Source organism: Glycine soja, chromosome 19 (genome assembly GCF_004193775.1).
Source record: "Glycine soja cultivar W05 chromosome 19, ASM419377v2, whole genome shotgun sequence".
Classification (NCBI taxonomy): domain Eukaryota; kingdom Viridiplantae; phylum Streptophyta; class Magnoliopsida; order Fabales; family Fabaceae; genus Glycine; species Glycine soja.
Genome location: NC_041020.1, coordinates 39,845,380 through 39,870,955, shown reverse-complemented (window position 1 = coordinate 39,870,955; position 25,576 = coordinate 39,845,380). Strand labels below are relative to the sequence as shown.

The 25,576-nt window shown below is 30.7% G+C and overlaps 1 protein-coding gene and 1 pseudogene across 2 annotated transcripts; both read left to right on the top strand.

Annotated features, from left to right (window-relative positions):
* Positions 1-1,308: 1,308 nt before the first annotated feature.
* On the top strand, positions 1,309-6,570 carry LOC114398825 (annotated as a pseudogene).
* A 13,078-nt stretch (positions 6,571-19,648) lies between these two features.
* On the top strand, positions 19,649-23,660 carry LOC114398974 (AP2-like ethylene-responsive transcription factor At2g41710). Of its 2 annotated transcripts, none has more exons than XM_028361069.1 (9): positions 19,649-19,988; positions 20,307-20,389; positions 20,539-20,547; positions 20,900-20,988; positions 21,243-21,316; positions 21,387-21,437; positions 21,674-21,735; positions 21,906-22,540; positions 23,264-23,660. In XM_028361069.1, the coding sequence occupies exons 1-9, from the start codon at positions 19,789-19,791 to the stop codon at positions 23,315-23,317; spliced, it is 1,257 nt and encodes a 418-aa protein (XP_028216870.1). In that variant the 5' UTR covers positions 19,649-19,788; the 3' UTR covers positions 23,318-23,660. The 2 variants fall into 2 exon arrangements, with proteins under 2 accessions (XP_028216870.1, XP_028216869.1); XM_028361068.1 differs by having other exon boundaries at positions 19,669-19,988; positions 21,912-22,540.
* The last annotated feature ends 1,916 nt before the right edge of the window (positions 23,661-25,576 follow it).

Here is a 25,576-nt window from a genome sequence, read left to right as displayed (position 1 = left end):
TGTTTTTAATGTATTTTTAATTATTATTTAATAATGTATTTTTTTTAAATTATTTAATGATAATGAAATTTATTATGTAAAAAGTTAAAATAATGCAGTTGTTCATGCAAGTCATGACCAACTAGTACAAAGTTTCCTCTCTAACTTTGCTTGAGAGATTAAATGTATATTTAGATTAAAGTTTATAAATGCAAGTAAATAAATTTTAGCATTTTGTAAATTGAGTTTGTAAATTCATTTATGTCATGCTGACTTTATTAAGATCAAATTGGGACAAAGTTTACAGTCAGATTCAACTGAAAATTAAACAAAAGACTATTTTAGTTTTTTTTTTAATTAATGTACTTTGGAATCTGATAACCGAAAACCAAACACACCCTCGACTTAAAGAATCTGTATAAATTTATAGAAGTTGCATATTAATTATAGATTTAAATAAAACAAAATCAAGACAAAAAAAAAAGATTGATTAAGAAAGAGCAAATGAAATTTGTTTTAACTAATTGAATCAAAGAAGTTGTAAGAAATTAATCCTCCGCCTTTATCATATTGGCAAGCTATCAAGAGCGATAAAGTTTAATAGAATAATTATGTTGTAGTTTTTTTATAAGAAAACAAAACTCCCATCAAACAGAGCCAATATTTGTTGGCTTCATGTTTTGTAGGACCAACAAAATGTACAGACAATGAATTGAAACCTCAGGTGAATTTTTTAAATAAGCAATAGATTTTTGTTCATAAAAAAACACTGAAGTGGATACACAAAACCGTTGGGTAATATATATGATAATTAATAAATATGCTAACTAATAAATAAGACAGCTTTTTAAATATAAAGGAGCAAAAAAGCTTTTCCAAATAACTTCGATGAAACCTTTCTTGAATAATGACTATAGTAGGTAAACTAGGACTTAAAATACTTGAATAACTCGTCAAACATTCATATGACAATTGAAAAATTAATCACTGGCAACTTTCGAATTAGAATGAAGTGTGAATTGCCAAGTGAAGAAAAACATAAACTAAAGGAATCCTGAAACTCTGGGGTAATTAGAATTTGTTACCTGATACCATAAAAAAAGAATATTTTCTTCAACGAATTTTATTCATTGACTTGGAATATATATATTGTATAAAGCATAATCTTAGAAAATTAGAAAACTAATAACAGAAACTCAAAAACTAATAATACAAAGCATATATTTAGGAAACTAATTATATGCTTAACAAACTAAATATATACTTACCTAAAATATAATAACAAAATATATTCACATATATCTTAACATTTGTGTCCATGTGCATACAATGGCTGCTTCGTTGACAACCTTCACCAACAAGTAACTCCCAACCTATTATTTCTACTGAAAGTTTCTGTAATGTGTACAGCACTTGTGCAATTTGATGACCTGTTTGCACTGTTTATGAAGCCAACAAGTCAAATTGGCCACTCATGTGAGTTTGAAGCTGACCAAATAAGCACCGAATAGTGGAAAATTATAAACCATTGCTTGAGAAGGTTGCTAGCTAGAAATTAAGGTGTTATATTATAGTATTTGAGCACGTTTGAGGGCTAAAAAATCGCGGCGATTTGTCTTCCCCCCTCTTCCAAGTGTTTCCTTTTCCAATCAGCATGTGAATGAAACTTTGCAATTTGTTTTGTACAATTATTTGGTCAAATTAAGCTACTCCTCCTAGCCAATAAAAATGGTTTCAGGGTATTACCTTTATTCGATTTTAATTATCATTCTTTTGTTGGTGGGTCCTTGAGTTTAGCATCTATTCCCGGATGCTTGATCAATGCAATGTTATCCGTTTCTCATTCTTTTGTTTGCAAAACCATGTGTGTGATAGAATAAGCAAACATAAAGAAAGACGTAGGATAGGCTTCGTGGTAGTGGAATTTGTCATTCATGAATCATATGGTCATGATCATCTCCTTATGATTGTAGCTTATTAAGGTTTTTTTATTAGAAAATAAAACGTTCCAAGTCTTACGTGTTGCTACTTTACTTTCTTGATAATATTTTTCTTTTCAATTTGGGTGAGTAGGAATCAAACTATGATTGGATTGTCTTTGAGAAGATTAAAAAAATACTCTTCTATGTACTTACTCTACTTTCTGCCATTGCTAACAACAGGCTATGAAGATTATATATTATTACTAGATTACTAGGAGGTTTCCCTCATAAATTCAACGCAAGCAGTATTCTAGCACCAAGTTTGGCAAGAAATTAAAATCCAATTCCACCATAATATTGAATTCCAGTGGTAAATTTTCAAGCAAAATGTCTAATTTACAGTTTGCGCCCTTTAGCTTTATACATTATATTGCTTAATCCTTAAACTTTAAAACAAGCAAAGAAAAATCTCAAACTACTAAAATTAGAAATGAAAACATATTAGACTAAGATATACTTTATGAGGTTGAGTCTATTAGATCTAATGTTGTCAAACTCGTAACTTAGAAGAGGAACGAAAGGGGGGGGGGGGGGGGGGGGGAGATAAAAGATCCTAAAATGTGGGTAGATTGGGGACAAAATTAAAAGTGAGGAGGGAGTGCATTAGCATAAAAGAGAAGTGTAAATAGCAATTGCGTTTCATGACCGTTCTGCAGCTTCTTTGTTTTTTGGTCCGATTAGACTCGACGGAGGCTAAAAATTGATAACTTGGTAGAGTTACGAGTTATCAAGTTTACTCGCTTTTTTTGACAACATTGATTATACCTACTTAATATAGTTTTCCCTTAAAAGTCTGGTATGACCTTTTCAAAACTTTTTGCATGACTTGAAAATCTATTTAAATGCTTAATTTATATATTTAAAATATTATAAATTTTATTATTATTGTTATTAGTAGTAGTCAATGTCTCGTTTGGTTAAATTCCAAAACTGATTTGCTGATAATTTGTTTTAGGATTTATTTTCAAAAGTTATTAACTTTAACTTTCAAGAGAGACATTAGATCAATTTTATTTAATTTTTAGGCTTTTATTTTTCTGTACAAACTTACATTATTTTGATAAATTTTTAACAAATATCTTTTAGTTGAAAAAACTTTTCATAAAAGAAGTCAAACTAACAAACCTTAAAATGAGAAAAATTCACCAAAAATAATTATTAATATTAGCACGAATAATAAGCTAAATATGTCTGTGTGCCTATTTAGGCTTGTCAGCATACTTAGGCCTATGGATTTATTGACTTGTTTATGTGCCTTTTATAAAACATTCCATGTAAATAGCCTTTTATAAAACTTGGCCTTGGTTTGTTTCCACCTCGAAACATAAATTTATCAAGTTGTGGATACTTCTCTAAAATTTAGCCTTTTTTGTTGGAAGATTTTTTATTTTGTTCTTGATTTTATTGTTTTTTCTTTGTTAGTGAATGTTTCTTCCATGACTTTTTCTGTTGGTTTTTAGTTTGTGATCTCTATTTACTAATCAAAAAAAGAGTAATGATATTCATACATTCCAAAAATGGGTGAATTGGATTGGGATATAAATAAGACAGATTGGAAGAATAGAGAAAAAAAATAATATATGTGATAAAAGAGGGATATAAAGAAAAATATTAGATGAAAAAGAAAGTAAAATGAATAATAAGTATTTTACAAAGAAAATAATTACTCTATTCTCATCCACAAAGGAATTTTCTTTTTGCACCAACCATTTTCTTTTTTACTCAACATATTTTTATAATTTCAACATTATGTCCTTAGGTGTAACCTATATGGATTAACAATAGGTGAGATCAATCTGTATGGTCCATATAGCAGAAGCCCAATGACAAACCCAATAGAGCCGAAAAACGTGCCCAGAAGAACCAGAAGAAGTACTGCGCGCGTAATGATATGTACAATATGATGATTAGGTTGCACGCGAGGCATAACCGAACGGACCAGGCGCGTGGATTGTTCTTCGAGATGCAAGAGTGGAGGTATAGTGTGATTGTAAATGGATTTCGCTTTGTTTGGAATAAAGCTATACATGCGTATTTACAGGAGAAGACAAAATGAATTCAGATTCTCTTATAAATTAAAATGAACTTGTATATATCAGCTTTTTGGAGAAGTTGAATGAGAGAGTTTCTACACAAGTCAAGTGCATAAGTTGATTTAGCCTACGAGAGAAGCTGAATTAACTTTCCTTCTTGTTTTCTTCTCTTATAAATGCCTATGAAGAAGTTTATCCAAACAAAGCTTTAGTGCTGTGGAGGTTGAGTTTTTCCTGTGAAACCATTGAGCATGTTTTGCTGTGGTTTGTAGGTGTAAACCTGATGTTGAGACTTACAATGCTCTTATCAGTGCACATGGTCGAGCCGGATAGTGGCGTTGGGCTATGAATATCATGGATGACATGCTGCGTGCAGCTGTGTGTACTTTGTATTTTTCTACCCTAGTCAATATTTAGTGAGTTCAACTTGATGTGATCGGTTTTTTTTTTCCTTCTATTAATGGTGTTACATTGTAGTTAAGTTGAGCATGTCTGGTGAAGGGAGAGGGAGAAAGAGAGAGCATATTGTATGAGTGTTTCATTTTCACTACTTTGCTATATTGTTTTATGGTCACTAGATAAGTTTTGTTTGCAGGATCCAGTTTACGATGATTCATGCCTCTTTCAATCCGTGTTCTTAATGATTTAATAATCAAGATCTGTGTGCTTGACTGTATTACATTGTAGACTTTGCAATTTTATGTTTAGATACATATAAATTAAATTTGTTCCATTTGATGGTAGAAAATAGTATCTTTCTCTCTCGTAATGCTGGAAAGTGGGAACCGTATAGGTTTTGTTTTGGTTAGTGACTTAGTGTTGATATGTTCTATGCATCATATGGTTACCTGCATGCTACACTAGCTGGTCATGAAGTCTCAGTGCATGTTAGAACTGAGTGATTAATCCTGGTGATGAGATTTTTCTGATCAATGTGATCTAGCCAGCTTTTCATTTAATTTTCTCCAGACACTATGCTGTTGTAATCTGGGAATTTAAAAAATAAGCCCTTCAATTGTGTGCGAGACTGTGAGTATAGTGTAAGGGATCAGTCTCAATTGCATCCAAGGGGTTAGTAAGGGTAGCTTACAGCTGTCACTATAACAGCTGTCATTAGTCTTACAGCTGTCACTAGGACAGCAGTGTATATAAACTCTTCTCTGTGACTTTCTCTAAGGGCCTAATAACAGAAACACTTTGTTGGTATGCTAACTATAAGTGCTGTTTGTGACACTGAAATATTTTTGCAGATTCCACCAAGTCGGTCAACTTATAACAACTTGATAAATGCTTGTGGATCTAGTGGAAATTGGAAAGAAGCACTTAATGTTTGCAAAAAAATGGCATAGAATGGTGTTGGGCCTGATCTTGTTACTCACAATATTATTCTATCTGCGATTAAAAGTGGGGCTCAGTATTCAAAAGCTTTGTCTTATTTTGAACTAATGAAGGGAACTCATATTCGTCCTGGCACAACTACACTTAATATTGTTATCCATTGTCTAGTAAAACTTAGACAATATGACAAAGCTATTGATATTTTTAATTCCATGAGGGAGAAGAAGTCGGATTGTATCCTTGATGTTGTTACATTCACTAGTATCATTCACTTGTATTCTGTGTGTGGGCGAGTTGAAAATTGTATATGATGCTTGCAGAAGGGCTGAAACCTAATATAGTCTCATATGATGCACTAATAGGTGCATATGCTGCTCATGGTATGGACAATGAGGCACATTTGGTTTTCAATGAGATAAAATAAAATGGCTTCTGCCCTGATATTGTATCTTATACATCTCTCCTTAATGCTTATGGAAGGTCACAAAATCCCCAAAAAGCAAGAGAAATATTTGATAGGATGAAGAGAAACCAGTTGAAGCCAAATCTTGTCAGTTACAATGCACTGATTGATGCCTATGGATCTAATGGTTTGCTGGCAGATGCAATTAAAATCTTGCGAGAAATGGAACAAGAAAGAATTCAGCCAAATGTTGTCTCAATATGCACACTCTTGGCTGCCTGTGGACGATGCAGTCGGAAGGTGAAGATTGACACAGTGCTAACAGCAGCTGATATGCGAGGAATTAAATTAAACACAGTTGCATATAATGCAGCTATAGAAAGCTGTATGAATGTAGGGGAATATGACAAAGCTATAGGCTTGTATAAATATGAGGAAGAAAAAAATCAAAACTGATTCTGTTACATACACTGTGTTGATAAGTGGTTGTTGTAAGATGTCGAAATACGGTGAAGCCCTATCTTTTATGGAAGAAATGATGCATCTAAAACTTCCTTTGTCCAAAGAGGTCTACTCATCTGTGATATGTGCCTGTAGCAAACAGGCAAGTACATAGGTTAAGAAGCAGCTCAATGGTGTAAATCCATGAAATTTGAGACTTCTGTTTCTTTTTCTTCACACTTTTTTTTTCTGTGATAATGTTTTAGGGCCAAATTGTAGAGGCAGAGTCTGCATTCAACTTGATGAAATCATCATGTGTTGATGGATTGACAAGTGCACCAATGTGTTCCAAGTAGTAAAGTTAAAATGAAAATTCGAGTATCTTATTCACATAGATTTTGTTTGTACTTAAGTAGATGAATATTTGATTAGAAAAAAGATTTGGAAAGGTTGTAGAAAAACAGTAATTTAAATTGACATAAAATTAAATCAAATAAGAAAAAGAATTAAACATGAATTAATTAAGGACAAAAAAGATGAGAAAATCGATATTATTGTAGAAGGAAATTCAGAAGATGAAAATATTGAGAACTTAATCTACCGAGTTACTATTTGATATAATATTAATGATTTTTTTTTTATAATTATTTTAATTTACACATCTGTCTACTAGTATATTCTAACTTTGATCTCTCATATGAAAGAGTTTAATTTATCTATTTTTTCTCCCAAATTTTTCTGTAAAGCTAAAATAGTAAATTGCATTAAGAATAGAGATGTATAACATGCTAAACAAATATCAACCTATCCCTAGTGATAACTTTATTTATATACCATTTTTCAGTTTTATTAGAAAATAACGTTTTCCAATGTTACTCCTAAAACTTACCATTTAAATAAGTGATCAAGCCACAAACAATAATATTAAGCACACGAAAAGATAATGCAAATGTAATATTCATAAATAGATAGGAAGAAGAATTATATCAAGAGTAGTTGGTTGTAAGGTTATCAAACTCGAGAGTTTATACAAACTCGTGAGAGTTTCATAAACTTAACTCGTAGACTCATAAGAGTCTATTTCAAATAAAAATAATAACAAAATATCTATAAATAACATAACAATTAAACATTTCAATAATATAATAAAGTAAAATATAAATCATAAATTTCACAATACTTAAATAACCAAGTCTAGTAATGCATCATTATTAGATAATAACTTGCAGATGTTATAATAGTGATAGATTATTCCAATCAAGGGTATGATGTTATTAGAGAACAAAAGTTTAATGTTACTAAAGATGATAATTTTTTTTTTATTTAGGAACAACAAACTAAATGAAAGTATGTTGAATACTAAACAAACAAAAAATAACACAAAATGACTTACACTTTGGTCTAATTTTTTTAACTTATTGACTCGTTGACTCGGTGGTAAACTTGAGATTTTACCGAGTTTACTTATAATTTATAGAATCTACTCAGACTCTACTAAAAAGAGAGTTTACACATGAGTCAACTCCCAAAGGGTAAGTGAACTTGTAAACTCGTAAGAATTAGCAAATGAACTTAAGAGTTTGATAACTATGATTGACTGTCAAGTTCTCAACAAAGAGGATTTAGTCTCTCATGGATACTTTAGAATTGTAAGAGGGAAATATTTAATAAAGGGGGAAAAAGATAAGAAAAAAAATGAGGGAAGGAATAATTTCCAATACTTGCTTCTCCTTCTTCTAATTTTTGCTTTTTATAAGAAATTGTATGCTCTTATTTATGTGTGTGCTTTTTATAAGGAATTGTATCCTCTTATAGTCTGATTTCCTTAATTCGTCTTTATTTCCTTAATTAGCTTTCTTCCCTTAATTAGTTCACTTTCATTAATTAGTCTTGTTTTTCTTAATTATTATGTTTTTTTTCTTAATTAGTCCTCTTTTTCTCAATTAGCTTGTTTTCCTTAATTAGCTTTGATTTCCTTAATTATTCTTACTTTTTGGGTTTTATTTTACTCAGTAAACTTCATAAATCCACCACTTTCTGTACAAAAATTTAAGTGATATTAATTTAACAATTATTTACTCAAAAAGAAAAATTTAGAAGAGAAAAATTAAAAATTTTTATATAATTTCACCCCAAAAATATCCTGATGTGGTTACGTACACCACCATACTTGATGCGTTCAATGCAGCTGGTAAAATAAATTTTTAACGACTGAAATATTAGGATGTTATTTTTAAATGTATACCTAAATAACAATATTTTGTATTAGAGAATTTGGCGAAAGCTTATGCACTCTTTGAAGAAATAGAAGCAAGTGGCATCAAGCTAGATACTATTGCCCGTGCAGCTCTAATGAGATCTTTTAATAAAGGCGGCCAACCAGGAAGGGTTCTTAGTCTTGCAGAAATTACGAGAGAAAAGAAATTCCTTTCAGTGATACCATATTTTTTGAAATGGTATCTGCCTGTAGCATGTAAGTTCAGATTTGATTGTATATTTTTCATTTTAAAAAAAAAAGTTATGTACTAAACTTGTCTTTCCCTGTTTTACTTTTCATGGGCTTTCTTGAAACTTCTAAAAATATCCAACTTACTACCATAGTGTCTCCTCTGTTAAGTCTAACTTAAGCTAATCGAGGCTGAAATTAGCTAGTATCATCCTGATCAAGACATCATGGCACTTTTTCAATCTGATGCTAAATTTTTATGGCTAATTTTTTTCATAATTAGAGTTTATTATTTGCCACTTTGATTGGTGTATATGCTGTAGAACAGTATAAGAGATTTATTTTAACATTATTCAATCACTTTTCATAATAAATATATTTCTTCACAATAATATTAAGATTTTGTTATTTTTTAATTTATATCATTGGTGTAACTTGAAGTGGAATAGTATGGTCTTATGATGTATTAGTACATTTTATGACATTTTTTATATATTATGAAATTTTATACTTTGATACATTTTTACTCGCTAAAGCTCAGAGGATTTAATGAGAAGAGTGGGCAAGAAACAAAAGGACAGATGCCTATTACTCAAATTGCTTTGGTTTGATAACTATATTTTACAGCATGTTATTTTTTCTTCAGTTAATGTTTCTAATTGTTATATTCCTGTCAAACTGAATGTGTCTTTTGCCATTAGATTACAAGATTGGAGGACAGCTGTTGATATGATCAAGTACATAGAGCCCTCACTTCCTGTAATTTCATCCGGATGTTTGAATCAGTTCCTGCATTCTTTAGGAAAAAGTGGAAAGATTGAACTATGTTGAAGGTAAGTCAAATTTTCTCCCACAGATATTATGTTACCGAGCACAAATTATATGTTCCTTTGAGTAATGGAACCTGTTTAGGTAAGCTTATCCAGGACTTCTAGGATAAAAAAATAAGAATAAAAAATAAAACGAGCTCCTCCATAAGCTCAAATTAACTCAAGTACAAGTTAATTTGTAGAAGTTCTTTCATCTTTCAGACAAGCTATATGAGAGAGCTTCTACAAATTAACTTATACATTAGCTAATTTTAGCTTATGGAGAAGATCATAGCATTTTTTTTCTCCTAAAAGTTATTTGGGATAAAGTTATCCAAACACGTCATAAATATGATTTTCCACCACATTGATATCTTTTACACTACCCTGCTTTCTTATTATTTTATTTTCCATGCCCTAAATATGATTTCCCACCACATTCATATCTTTTACACTATCCATCTTTCTTATTATTTTATTTTCCATGTATGCAGGTATTCTTCAAAATGTTGGTTGGCATCAGGTGCTGATGTTAACTTAAACACTTACTCTATATTATTGAAGAACCTTTTATCATCTGGAAATTGGAGGAAGTATTTAGAGGTAAGATATTGATCTTTCTTTAAGATTTAATTTAATGGTGATACACACAAATTGTATGTTGCCAACTTGACAACAATAGTTTGTTAGGTTTGTTGCATGCAGAGAAGTTCATACCTATGTAACTTGGACAAATATTAAAAGTATATTTCACAAACATAAAGTATATATAATGAAACTAAAATTCCTGTTTATACCAAACATCTAGGTGTAGGACGATTACTACTAGCCCTAAACAGGAAAAAAAGAAATCCCAACTTGAAAAGAATCCTAATATTCAAATAAACGGTATCTCTTGTTGCCAAAGTGTCTCCAATGCCATAGTATTTCCGGGTCTATGGAGAGTTGTTATGCATCTGGCAAGTGTAGTAGTTTGTGAAAAGTAATATAGTGAATGCCAAGAATCATTCACATGAGGATTTATGTTAATTGTTTACACTTAATCAAGCATTCAAACCATAATTATAAATCTTGGATAGTGACATGTAGCAACCTATTTGAAACCATCAAATCCTAGCTAAACGGATTTAGCAATACTTGCAAAAAAGAGCAAAAAACATCAAACAAGAAAAAGGTAGAGAATTCCTTAGCCATCTTCGAGACATTGAAGTCTTCAAGAGAAATCTTCCAAGACCTTCTTCAAGCTAGTTTTGATCTAAAAAGTATTACAGTGTATTTTTTCTGCTACAATCATAGAGGATCTTTTATTTAAGTATATATGATAAGATAACAAAAGAAGAGTAAAATAACTACAAACACCCTAAAAACACTAAAACCTTTTTATTCCAGTCCAACTAGTTGCTGTGAAAGTTGGCAAACAAGTAGTAAATTTGAACAAAGCTATTACATGAATTAGAACCATGCATTTTTACAGAACTATCAAAACTTATGTTTTTTCATGACTGTACTAGATATTTGGCCATGTTTAATTTCATTTTTTTTGTGTATTTTACATTGTAATAAACCACATCTGGAAAATCATGGAAATCCTGATGCAGATATTGCAATAGATGGAGGATGCAGGAATTCATCCATCAAATGCAATGTACCATGATATATCCTCCTTTTCACAAAAATGCTGTGGGGATGAAAATGCTGCTGTCATAAAAGAAAGACTTGGTATGAATATTCATGTTGTATTGAGGATTGTGTTTTCTTATGTTCATATGCATGCGCTTTCATTCTTTTAATATGCTCTGCTATTTATCCTGGTCATATATTTGTACAGAATCCTTGAAAAGAAATTTGGGATCAAATTTCCACAAGGCAACCATGTGAATCTCCTGTTCTTAGTTGACCACTGTCATGGAGTCACATTTTTTTTTTTGCTTAGCTGTGACACACTGTTCCAAACTGTTGTGGGAGTTATGCCTATGAGATTTTGTGAAGATTGAAGTTGGAACTCAATTTATTGGATCATACGCTACTCCTGCATAAAGATTATTTTTCATGTTATGCCTGCAATTTGTAAATTATCTCATTTTCCATCCTGTGTATATCCTAGTTCGTTCGGACTGTACTGTAACATGTAAAGCCCAAATAGGATTATACTAAAGAATACGTATAAACCTGATCAATGGCTCGCAGCACAAATATTTAGCTGTTACAATAGCCACTGTTAGGAGAAATTAGTTTGTTACTAATATTAGTGGGCTGTTATTAGTTTATTAGTTCAAATAAGCTCTCTATAAATAGAGCTCATACACACTGTCAGTTGAATATTTTATTTAATCAATTACAATGCATTTTTGATATTCCTCTTGTCTATTTTGAGCTCAATGGTGTATGGTCACACTATATTGGAGGGGTAAGGTGTCACTTGTATTTTCCCTAAAACCATCTCATCTCAGATTTCTGATAGCAACTATGGTTTTTTCTTTATTTTCTTTTGGAGGGGTAAGGTGTTCCTGCAGTATCGTGCTTCTTTAGTCATTTTCCTTTGGTCAGACTCGGACCTTGTATGATGGGAAATAAGAACGAAATTGTTGTAAATGTGGGGCTTTGCTGTTTTCAACTAAGGCAAGCCTCACGTAGTTTAAACTTTACAGTGGATTTTAACGGAAACTACTTCATATTTCCTTGACACATATACCTTTTATTACCAGCGTCAACATCATATTTGGCATTGGACATAGGTTTTATTTAAAAGGAAAGTAGTTATTCGTGTCAATATTCATGAAAAAGTTTAGCTACAAATAATGATTATGTTCACAATATTTATTAACTTTTTAATGTGACAATATTTTATGAAAAAAAGATTAGGAACTAAAAAGTTTTACATAATCATTTATTTATAACTTATTTTTTAACTTATAAAATAATTATAATAAAATAATTCAAATAATAATTTATGATTAAATCTCCCAGAAATAAATATGACTCTATTTTCCCCGTACTCGAAGATGCCACTCTTTCGTGGTACCATATGACATTAAAAATAGACCGTTGAAAATTCTTAAAATACTAAACAATGTTCTGACAAAGCTTTGGACTAGTGCAATTTAAGGGCTAAGGTGTGTTCTTTGTTCAAATTTTCATACAATAATTAAGAAATGCTTTTTGATAAAATTACAAATTTGTAATTGAAAAGTAAAATGAATTTTTCTGTTAATTTATGCACATTAACATTATCAATTTTACTGCTTTATCCCTGGTGCGAAGGTTATTTAAGGAAAGCTGTCTGTAAAAAGTAAAAAACACTTGCTCAGATGTGGGAACTTGGTGGCACCGCAAAAGGATAAAGTCAGCATGTGATGTGAGCCCTGGATTATTTTTTCTAAAACCAAGCGTTACATCAAACCGTTAACTAAAGTTTTGCATGCAATCATATAGCATCTTGAAAATTTAGGACCTATCATCCGGTTTGCCAAAACTAGTCAAAATTATTCCCCCAGATAGTAATCAAACAGAATCATTCTCTGAAATGTCTGATCAACCGGTCCTTGGTGTCTCGTGGGTTTGATTTTTCCAATGACTTCATTTATACTAGACTAACTCTAATAATTTGCCATGCTTTACCATTACATGAAACTTAAAGAATTGCAACCTCCATCTAGTTTTAATTACTTATTTAATCTTTATAAACGATTCATATCTTTTTAGTTATTATAATTTTTTTTTAATTCTTATAATTTATATTTTAATTCTTTTTTAGTCTCTATAGTTTATATTTTAATTTTTTTTAGTCCATATAATTTAAAAGTAATTTTTTTAGTCTTTATAATTTTTATTTTAATTTCCATTTAATCCCTATAATTTGATAGTGATCTTTTTAATTTTTATATTTTAATTTCTTTTTAGTCTTTGCCATCAAAATATGAGTAGTATTATCAATTACAATTAACTATAAAAATATTAGCAAATAATTCATAACTAATTTATCGGAAGATAATTTATAATAAAAAAATAGTTGATAATTTATAATTAATTAGTAACCAATTATTTTTATATATATTTTTTGTAGTAAGCACTAAAAGGTAATTAAAATATAAATTATATGGACTAAAAAGATAATTTTTAAACTATAGGGACTAAAAGAGAATTAAAATACAAACTATAAGACTAAAAAAATCACTTTTAAACTATAAGGACTAAAAGATAATTAAAATATAAATTATAGAAACTTAAAAACTCACTTTCAAACTATAAGAAATAAAAATGTATGAATCGTGAAACTATAAGGAACAAATAAGTAATTTAACCCTTCCAGTATAATAAGGGTGCACATTAATTTTTGAGTTTTACTATTTTCTGATGGAAGGCATTTTTAGAACATTTCTTTTAATATTAAATGAAAAATTATATTTTGAGCTAATATGGATTCTCTTTTTAATAAATGTTTAACGGAGAAGAAGCAAATTAATTAAGGAAAAAACAAAGTATTTTTTTAATAGGCTAAAATCAATTTACAAGACTTTTAAAAAGGTTAGATGATGAGCTTCTAAAAAGGTTTAGAAACACGAGTTGATTTAATTTAGAAAAGAAACTTAATTTGTTTTATTTTTTATAAATACTTTTTGAGAAGTTTATTTAAATTGTCTCTTTATATATTAGAAATAAATAAATTTATATAAAAAAATCTAACAAAATATTTATTTGGACGATTTTTTAATTTAGTTTTCATAGACGTTTTCTTATTTAATTTCTTCAAAAATTAAGTTGTATAAATCGATTTTAGCTTATGAAAATACTTAATATATTTTACCTTACTCTTTTCTTTTTCTATAAATGCTCATGGAGCTTATTATTAATTTCTTAATCGTTGCTCTTAAGGTATAGGATAGTAAAATTAATACAAAACTAATACTTTTTTTAGTTTATTATATTATATCAAGAATTTCTTTACCGAGTTTAACTTTAATGCATTGTTAATATAATTTTTATACTATCATCTAATGTTATATTAGTACACCAATAACATGTTTACACTTTTTTGGTAGTGAATATATAATATATTTATTTCATAGTTTGGCTATACATTGTTATATAATCATGTGAAAAACTTTTACTATATCAACATTAAATAATTTATTTTCTAATACATATGTGCTTTCTGATAATTATTTTAAAATACTTCAAGGGTATATTTAATTCTTTTGTACTGTATGCTGTGGGTAGACAATAATTAAACTACTACTTTTCTTATCTATAGGCATGTTCTTTTCTTTTAAAAGACTGTATACGCATTTTACAACACTTGACTATGAAAGTAGCAGCTTAACGTTTATTACAAGTTACTTTCACCCTTTCCGCTTGTTTCAAACCTACGCAGCACCAAATTCAAATCAACTAAACTCCATCTTCTTGTTGGCATTTCAAATTTGTCTAATATTCAATGGTCGTCTCTAAACTTATTCGGAGCGTATTCTATTTTGTTCTTTCTTTTTGTAATTCTCGAACAAGTTAGTTCTCAACTAGCAAAGGCTTTCTACTGGGTCTATCATTTTCAAAATAGAGGTATTAGGTAAAGATGAGGAAAGGCAGTTTCATAAGAGATTTAACATCTGAGATAAACGTAAAAGTACAACTCAATTCTTACCACTAGAGTCTGCTGGGGGCCAATATAATAATGAATTTTTGAAAAGGAAAATTCCAAAAAAAAAAAGATTTTCTTTCTTTGTATTTTATTTATTTATTTTAGTTTTACATGCTTTCTTTAAAAAAAAAGACTTATACCTTTCAATTAAAGTTTCCTCGTTTGTTTTTCTCGAACAAATTAAATTATTATTTGCGCCCCTATTGAAATCTTAAGAAGTTCAATCAAATGGATAAGTACTTGTACCTGTAGGGTACCTAATTATCTTCTCTACATGTCCTAACCCTTGTTCTTTTATGCTAAAAACAGAGCACAACCTAGACATTTTTTTTCCATTTCTTTTTCATCAAAATTTTCGATAGAGGTTCTCATTTACCCAACCAACTAAACCCAATCAAAGTTTTTTTATTGGTTAGGAAGCATTATTTATTTGTATAGAAACATAACATGTCTAATCATATTGAGTTTGACCATTAAGGTATTGATCTAATTTTTTTTATAAAGTTAGGACCTTTTGAGAGCGATTATTAGTTGTAAGTTTTAAAAATTTTAAAAATTATCACTAGTTTTTAGTTTAAAAAAATTAGTTTTAGTTATTTTTTTAATTTTTAATTTCAAAATAATCTTCAAAAGTTTCCTACATGTTATAATTAGTTTAAGAGTACTTAACAATAATAATGATAACAACGATATAATGTAATGACAATAATAATAATGATACTGATGATGATGACATGATATTGGTGACAACAACAATAGAAAGAATCAATGTTAAATTTAACAAATATTTTTTTAAAATTAAAAATTAATTTCTCAATTTTTTTCTTGATTTTGAAAATGGTTCGAAAGGTGTTTTTGAAATTCAGTCAAAAACCATTGTAACCAAATACATTTTATTTTTAAATTATATTTGATAACCAAAAATCCAAAACTCAACTATTCCAAAGGAGATATTAATAAAAGCTAACTCAATTTGAGTAAGAAGTTTCTTATATTTTAAAAAAGATAAACACATTGCATTATGTTTTGGGGCCAAAAGACTCATAAGGAAATTAATAGATCAAATTGAGACTTTGATTTTAAATTTTTGCTTTAGTCCCCATAATTCATTGATATTCTTCTTTATGCTTTTGTCACCATTGATAACACTTAGTGGGTCATTGACTATTGAGGATGGATCCATGTTTAGTAATATGGGATAGGTATTGACAGGTCTTGGTTTGATCTACCTGCACTCAAGCTACTTCACGCTCAGCCACTCATAACTTTCGGGACTATGTATGGACAGTTCCTTTGGTAGTCTTCATGCACTCAAGCTACTTTGTGCCTAACCACTCATAGGTTTCGGGACTGTGTTTTGGGTAAGTCCTTGGTTGTCCAATTAATGCTCCCAATATGCCCATTAGAAGTGGAAACCCCAACTAATCCAGAGGCGTTAAGGAATCCTATATCACTCACACACGACTAGAAAGGGAACCCTAGATCATCCTCCGCCCCACCAGACCCATGAGCAAGACAAATATGCCGAGGATTGCGCCAAGCATTCCAAGAAAATGGCTTTTGCACCATAGTACTTTTAGGACTTGAGTAGAATATGATCATCATCTTCATACACCAAAATCGTAAGGGCTTTGCTAGGATTCATAACTAGGTCAATTTCCCTTAGAAGGTTTGTAAGAATAATTGTCATTGAAATTTTGCCACCAATCATATTGATTTTGTCAGACTATTTAGTTAGCTAATATCATTTAACATATATAATTTAGTCACAGATTCAACTAACTGAGTCAATCAAATCACAACTTAAAAGTTTCCTTGACCTATTCTCGAGTCTAAGATCTAAAACAATGATTTTGAAAACTAGAGGAATATAATCAATATATCAATTTACAATTCACACTTATACCTTTCATTGGGTGACAACTATTTTAGTATATTAACATTTTAGTACAGAGCATTTGCTATAAGGGAGTTTCAACAGAATCACAATTTTTTTTGGAGATGTTGACATTATTGATTTTTAATCAATAAAATTATCATGTTATTTATCTTCTCATTAATTAAAGAATTTTTTTAATTTTAACTTAGTCCTTGATTAACTATTTAAAAAAAATTAAAATTACAACTATTTAAAAATAAAATATGATTAAACTTAAGTTTAAAATTCTAAACCCTAATCTCTTTCATCCGGTAAATCATGTTGATTCAATGATTACTATAGAGTGATTGTTACATTCAAGAGAAATAAAATTGTAATTCTATCTCTTCAAAGTTTACATTCACATCAACAAAAGGGTCTGATAGAAGAAGAAAAATGAAAACAACAAAGTATTATTATTGGACTATTGACAAGTGTATCAAATTATCATAAAGAGTAAAGTTAAAACGAAAGTCTGAGTATCAAATTCATAAAGACTTTGTTTGTACTTAGATAAGTAAATATATAATTTTTCAAGCAATAAATAAATTGGTTTAGAAGATTGTGAAAAAACAGTAAAATAAATTGGCATAAATTAAATTAAAATAAACAAGGAAAACAAATATAAAAGGGAATTAATTAATTAAAACAGAAAAGATGAAAGAAGTCAATAATATTACAGAAGTTATTTCAGAAGATGAGAATGTTATGGACTTAGCCTACCAAAACTACTCTTGATGTAATGTTAATGATTTTTCTCTATTTATGTTTATTCATATTTTCACCTGCATCTACTCATATATTCTAACCATGATCCCTTAAGTGAAAGAATAAGCTAATTTATCTATTTTCTTTCTCAAATCCTCTTGCAAATATAAAATAGTAAATAGTAAATTAAGGATAGAGATAGATAACAGGATAAACAAAATCAACTTATCCCCAGTGATGAATTATTTAAATATCCTTTTCCAATTTTATTAGAAAATAATATTTCCCAACGCTACTCTTAAAACCATGCAAATGAGTGATCAAGTCACAAACAATAAAATTAAGCACATAAAAGGATTATGAAAAAGTAATATTCATAAATAGATAGGAAGAGAAATTATATCAAGAATAGTTGGTTACTAAGCTCCCAACAAAAATGATTTAGTCTTTCATTGTCATAGGAGACTTTATAATTATAAGAGGATAATATTTAGAAAATGGGAATTTGAGAAAGAGAATGGAGAAAATGAATAATTTCTAATGATTATTTCTCTAAATTCTAGCCTTTGCCTTTGATAAAGAATTGAATTCTCTTGAATTTTCTGTGTATTTTTTTCTTATTCTCTCTTCTTCTTTTATAGGTGCAATTCAGCTTGATTTTCACGTAACCTTCGCGTTAAGCCTGATTGTCGTGCTTATCGAGTATGGTGGTATCCTCACGCTAAGTGTGTGAATTCGCGTTCCAGACTTTTCCATACTTTTTGACGCTAAACATGCTTTGTCTGCTAAGTGACCGTATCACGTTAGGCGCCTAAGATACACTGAGCGAACAATTTCAAATCTTCAATTTTGCTTCTTTGGACTTTACTTTGTTTCTCTGCATCAATTAGTCACCAAACACTATAGATTTACAAACTTTTAATGCTTTTTGTACAAAAACTTAAATGATATTAAAATTTTAATTATTCACACAAAAACAAGAAATATGAGAGAAGAATTAACAATTCCTATATGATTTAATCTCAAAATATACTTATACATAACAATTATCAATCATCTTACTCGTCTCCAATTTGAATCTTGGCTAGTATAGAGAAACTTGAACTTCAGTAGAGATTTGAGAGCTTCACCCTTCGTACTTTCTTTACACAAATTGATGGTTCTATTTGTAGTCAAAGTGTGCCTAATAGTAATACTAACAAAAACATCTAAAAGAGACGAAAGTTTCATCTTTCTTCAATACAATTATGCTTTTGGAAGTGAATCACAATTTTATATGAGGAATTTTATAATGCTAGTAAAAGTTAATTCTGCATACACAAGAGTAATATATTTGCAATTCTATTTCTCTTGAGTGTAGTAATCACTTTATAAGAACTGGCGTGCTATATAGGGCGAAAAAAATTAGGATCAAACTTCAAAATTTATGTTTAATTACATTTTTAATTTAAAATAGTTGTAATATTAATTTTTTAAAACAATATTTTAACTAATCAAAGACTAATTTTTTAAAAAAGTTTCTTTAATTATTGAGAAAATAATTACGTGATAATTTTATTGGTTAAAAAATCAACCGTATCAAAATCCCTAAAAATTTCGAGTATACCACAAAAACTCTCATTGTTATAATTATAATTCTCACATTTTCATTTTCTATATTTTTATATAACAACAAATAACATTATCTTTTTTTATAAAAAAAGTCCATGGTGGCAGGTTAGTAGCATGGTGAGGATGGAAAATGGAATCAGGCAGGAGCAGACAACAAGTGGCACCGAACAATCACAATTGTCATACTAATAAAAACGAAGCGACGAAATGACATCACTACCCTCAAGGTGTCCTAGCCGTTACATCGGCTCACAGTACCAAATTCCACAATCGTCATTTCAAAACAAGGAAAGGGCATTCCGGTAATTAAACCCACTCACCCTCACTCCTCCTTCCTCGTTTGTAGTTTTCCCCCTCTCACTCACTCAACTTCACTCCATTCCACTCCGAACCAAAAACAAACAACTCATCTTCCCAAATTCAAATCACACACTCTTTTCTCTCTGTCTCTGAGATTAGAGTTAGGGTTTGTGTTTAGTTCGATCATGGCTTCGTCTTCCTCCGATCCAGGAAAGTCCGCGGAGACGTCGGAGGCGGCGGTGGTGGTGGCGAACGACCAGCTCTTGCTCTACAGAGGATTGAAGAAGGCCAAGAAGGAGAGAGGTTGCACGGCCAAAGAGCGCATCAGCAAAATGCCTCCGTGCGCCGCCGGCAAACGCAGTTCCATATACCGCGGCGTCACGAGGTAGTTAGCTAGTTAGTTCCTGTTTGGATAAACTTATAATAGAAGAAAATAAAATGAATTGTGCTTTTTACGAAAGTTACAATCAATTTATGAAGTGGTTGGAAGGTTGAAATGAATCTATGGCTTGTTAAACACTTCTAAGAGAGAAAAAAAATGAAAAGAGCTTCTATATAGTTTTTTTAGCGCATGTTTGGAGATTTAATTTTAGCTTACGCAGAAGCTCTTTTTTTTTTCTTCTTATTTTCTTCTTCTAAAAGTGCCTTACCCAAACAGATGTCTCGGATTGTTTCTAACGGAATTTTGTGAATTGATTATTAGGCACAGGTGGACTGGTCGTTATGAAGCGCATCTTTGGGATAAGAGTACGTGGAACCAAAATCAGAATAAGAAGGGAAAGCAAGGTTCGTTTCGGTTTTGTTCTGTTCTGTTCTTCGTTTCGGGTTTCAACATGTGTAAGGCTGAAATTGCTTACGTGTTTCGTTTTTTTTTTTTCCTGTTGTTCGTGAATTGGTTGGTTGGTTGGACAACGGTTCGTGATTGGTGGCGCCAGTTTACTTGGGTGAGTTGGCAATGCGATGCTTAAAGCTTCACTTGTTCTTTTCTTTTGGGGCGCGTTTGGATAAACTTCTAAATAACCACTTATAGGACAAAGAAAAATGGCAAAATGAATCAAACTTCTTTCAATTTATGCATCTCAACTTTTGGATAAATTAGATGAAAGAGCTTCTGTAGAAGTTAGATGCATAGCTTGATTTTAACTTGCCGAATAAGTTTGATTTGTTTTCTTCCTTTTTATGAAGAAGTTTATCCAAACAGGGTCTTATTCTTTCTTATTATCGTTATCATTGAACTTGCTGGAGCTGCATCTTTTCTTAAGATAATGATTTTTGTTGTTGATGGATTCTGGACAGGGGCGTATGATGACGAGGAAGCAGCGGCTAGAGCATATGATCTTGCTGCTCTCAAATATTGGGGTCCTGGGACTCTCATTAACTTTCCTGTAAGTTTATGAAAATGGTGTTGGTGTCTTACTAGTTTTATATGTTAACTATTGATTGGGTGTAGAATCTAATTTTCTATTATGCCTTCTTTGCCCAAGGTATCAGTTGCATCTGATGGAAATATTTTATTGGTAACTAGGTTTTGACAGTGGAGACAATAGATCTGGTCCTTGATAGGAAAAGGGTGTTGTTAGTTATTCTCTTGTGATGAATATAGTAATTGTCTGTAGTACTTTTGATGTGTGTGCTGCAGGTGACGGATTATACAAGAGATCTTGAAGAAATGCAGAATGTGTCAAGAGAAGAGTACCTTGCATCTTTACGGCGGTGTGTGTATACTTCAAAATGTTTTCTAACATATATCTATGCTGCTGCTTATGCGTGATGCTTTCTGCAGGAAGAGCAGTGGTTTTTCAAGAGGACTAGCAAAATATCGTGGACTCTCCAGGTGTGAATCTATCATTTTTTTTGCTGAAATTGTTTGGCAGTTAAATTATTATTTGTATTCACATCTGAGTCTGTGTGGGGTATGTGTGTGTGGAGCTAGTTCTTCTGTGCTCTGCTACACAGCTTCAGTTTTTTATGATCTACTTTAGCTGTCATAAAGTACATCGATTCCAACATGGATTTGACTGCTAACTTAAACTCTTCATTTCATTTTGCATGTGTTGCTACCAAAACTAGTCGATGGGATCCATCGTATGGCCGTATGTCTGGATCTGATTACTTCAATAGCATGCATTATGGTATGTTCTAATCAAATTTTAAAGTTTAAATTAATCTTCTACTGAACAATTATATGAACCACATTCATTTGTGCACCTATGGCTATTGGAGAAATAAAAATAGTTTTCAACTATTTCCACCTGTTTTATCTGCTAGGTCACTATCATCTCATTGTTTTACAACATTAAAGGTGCAGGGGATGATTCTGCAGCAGAAAGTGAATATGTAAGTGGTTTCTGCATAGAAAGAAAGATTGATTTAACAAGTCACATCAAATGGTGGGGATCTAATAAGAGTAGACATTCTGATGCTGGGACAAGATTATCAGAAGAAAAGAAACTTGGTTCTGCTGGAGATATTTGCATTGAAATTAAGCAATTGGAGCAGAAAGTTCAACCTACAGCACCTTACCAGATGCCACAGTTAGGAAGGCCCCAAAATGAGAAAAAGCATAGAAGTTCTTCAGTTTCTGCCTTAAGTATCTTGTCACAATCTGCTGCTTACAAGAGCTTGCAAGAGAAAGCGTCGAAGACACTGGAAAATATCATAGATAATGATGAGAATGAAAACAAAAATACAATCAACAAGTTGGATCATGGCAAGGCAGTTGAGAAACCATCAAATCATGACGGAGGCAATGACCGGCTTGACATTGCAACGGGAATGAGTGGAACAATGTCTCTTCAAAGAAATGTTTACCCATTGACACCATTCTTGTCTGCACCACTTTTAACAGCCTACAATACTGTTGATCCATTGGTAGATCCTGTTCTCTGGACATCTCTTGTTCCCATGCTTCCTGCTGGCCTTTCTCATACAGCTGAGGTTGGTATAATGATTAAGTGTTTTACTTTCTTTTGGACTGTTGAAATTACACTCTAATTTATTTAAACAGCGCTAAAATAGTAGAGCAAATAATGATCTATGTTATAGATCATGTCCAACTGAGATTCAAAAGGAAGAATTCATTGAATTAGAAAGAAAAACCCAATATAAAAAAAACAAAAAATGATCTGCATGAGTTTGTGTATGTGTGTCTATCAATTTGTTCTCACTAAAACCTTATTTGAATTATTACCTATAGTTCACCAAAATCATATGTGTGTATCTATTAGGCCAACAAGGTAGTGTCAGCAAATTTAGTTTGTTATCTCTTGGACCAATATGATGAATGCAAGTTTAAGCTAAAGAATATTATGAGTTCTTATCTCTCGGTGTTGACAAAACGTGGAGAACCTATGGATGAAGTTTTGAATTACAGAGCCAGAAAATTGTAATTTTAGATACATCACTACGATGTCAAGTCTTCTGTTGCTTCTTGGTGATTTGGTTGCCAATATTTTTCTGATTATCATTTAACAATCTATAGAAGAAAATCAACCCTATGGCAGTATAACTTTATCAGACAATAATAAGGTGGCGGGGACGATAATTGTTCACAATTCAAAATCATCAGTTACACGAAACAATTGATATGGTAAGATAAGAACTACTTGTCACATTCTTGTAAATTCACCTTAGGAAGAGCATTTGGTTTGATGTGTGCAGGTTACAAAGACAGAGACCAGTTCAACGTACACGATGTTTCGGCCAGAGGAATGAATGGTTGGGCATTTGGATTTCCAATTGAAGAAGAAAGGCTCAAAGGCAAGCATCTGAAAGCTGAGCTTGTATCGAACAAAGAACAGAATATAGGTCTGAAGTGCTCAACCAGGTCTAAGAATTCTCCCATGGCTTTTTTTTGCAAGATTACATGGGTTATAGAGGTCAGAGAAAAGAAAAATATTACAATGGTTTTACATCGATGATAAATATAGAATTAGCACGAATCTTGTCCTTTTATGTTGGATATGTATCAGTTAACATCTCTATCATGTATATCAGTATATGCAGTCAGAGATAAATTTTAGTAATAAAAAGTAAAGAGTTAGATAAATTTTGAATTTACGCGGAATATTCTGTACAGAATAAGAGGTGGAGTTATGCAAGGATGCTGTCATTAATTGATTAGCGTATGAGTTTTTCAGGCGCTATTTTCTTGTTTATTATTCAAATTGATTTCAGAAATTTTAACTTTGGAATGTGTAACAGATTGACTTCTGAAGGTTTAATTTTAGAATGGGTAAGAAATGGATTTCTGGAAGGTTAAATTTGAAATATATTAATAGACTTTTGGATGTTTAATTCTGGAATATAATAAAATAGACTTTTATATTTCTGAAATTAAATAGGTATAGGCATTCAAAATTAAATTCTAGAACAATGAAACCAAATTCATGTATAAAGAGTATTATAATAAAATTTGACCAAAAGATAACTTGAGGTGCAGATAACAAAATTGAAAGAACAAATAGCAATAACCGTTCCTGATTCATCTTGGATAGCATCTTTGTTGGAGTAACGAGTAAAAAATAGGAAACAGAGAATTACAAATAATCACAATTTGATAATGTTTTGTGAAGTTGATTCACCTTTTGTTTGCATGAGCATGCCAGTCTTAAGCTGCTGCATGCCTCTTCGATTTTTATCTTTATTTTTAGGAGGAAGTGTCAAAACAAAAGAGTTAAAAGTATAATAATTTATCAAATTAAAAGATTTTAATTATAAGAATCTCGTTGAGCATTTTTAACTAGTAAACGTATTCTTATTCTCGTGTACTATTTTTTGAAATTGTGTTTTTCATGGATCGCCAGATTTATAATAAGTTTGTCTTATTCTTTAAGTTTAAAAAATAATAATAAGCACATCTATCCCAAGTAAAGCACATTAAGGAGAGAAAGAAAGGTGATTCGGACTTCAAATTTAAGTGAGATTAGATGGAAGTATATGTGTCAAAAAAGAATCAAAACAGAATTGCACATTTTAATTCACGCTTTAGCTTTGGTACAACTAACACTATTTGTATCTGTGATCGGAGTGAGATGAGATAATTATTAGTATCTCTTAGACGTTCTCAATGACTCTCATTTATGTTGTATTTATTGCCAAAATGCCAATTTTCTTTTCTTCATTTTCTTGCACTGTACAGTGTCTCGGCAAGTGCCAATTTGCATTACCAAATATATGCAATTGGTAGAAAGCCAAATTTGACTCACCAAACCTCAATTGGTCGTATGCTACACGCCACAACCCCCACTCTATGAACTTATAGCCGCCCCACAAACCCACATACAACTTTCTTTTCTAAGAGAAGTCTTTATGTGATGTGGAAAGTTTGGTAGGAGCAAAACTAAATAGAGATTAAAAAAAAAAAAGACTTGGTGAAGTTTTTATATTTAAATTCAGAAAGGTGAGTATTTTTATTCACATGGTTTTACTAAATAAAAAAGATAAGAATAAGAACTGTGATTATTTGAGTATCAATTAGCTTTTATACTAATCAATAGTATTTATTTTTTATCTTCAAATATAATTTTTATATTTTTTCCTAAAATTAAAAAAAATCTCTGTTCAAAATATCAACTTAAAGTTTATATAAGTTTTTTGAAAGTTCTCTTTTTTTTTTTGCGTTACCAATTTATAGATGTAAAGTATGAAAATATTTACTTATTTTGTGGATAACCAGAGTGAAATCTCTCCTTTCAAGATTTAAACTTATTGAAAACTTAAGATTTTATTTAAAAAAATCAAAACTTAACTTATTCAAGTCTAATTTTACACATACCAATAACTAGTTGGTTTATAAAAGTTCTTTTAAATACTCCTACATTATATTTGTACTGAATAATATTGAACATGAGGTTCGTTTGACGAAATTAGGAATGTGTTTGCCTTGGATTAGTTAAGAACAAGCAATAGTCAATTTTTCTTTCCCATCTATGGTAAAGAATAAAAAAAAATATTATATTCAAATATACTATT

Coding starts and splice junctions, on each gene's coding strand:
- LOC114398974 (XM_028361069.1), top strand. CDS start 19,789: ATGGCTTCGTCTTCCTCCGATCCAGGAAAGTCCGCGGAGACGTCGGAG. Junction 19,989..20,306: donor ATATACCGCGGCGTCACGAG/GTAGTTAGCTAG, acceptor ATTGATTATTAG/GCACAGGTGGACTGGTCGTT. Junction 21,317..21,386: donor TACCTTGCATCTTTACGGCG/GTGTGTGTATAC, acceptor TGCTTTCTGCAG/GAAGAGCAGTGGTTTTTCAA.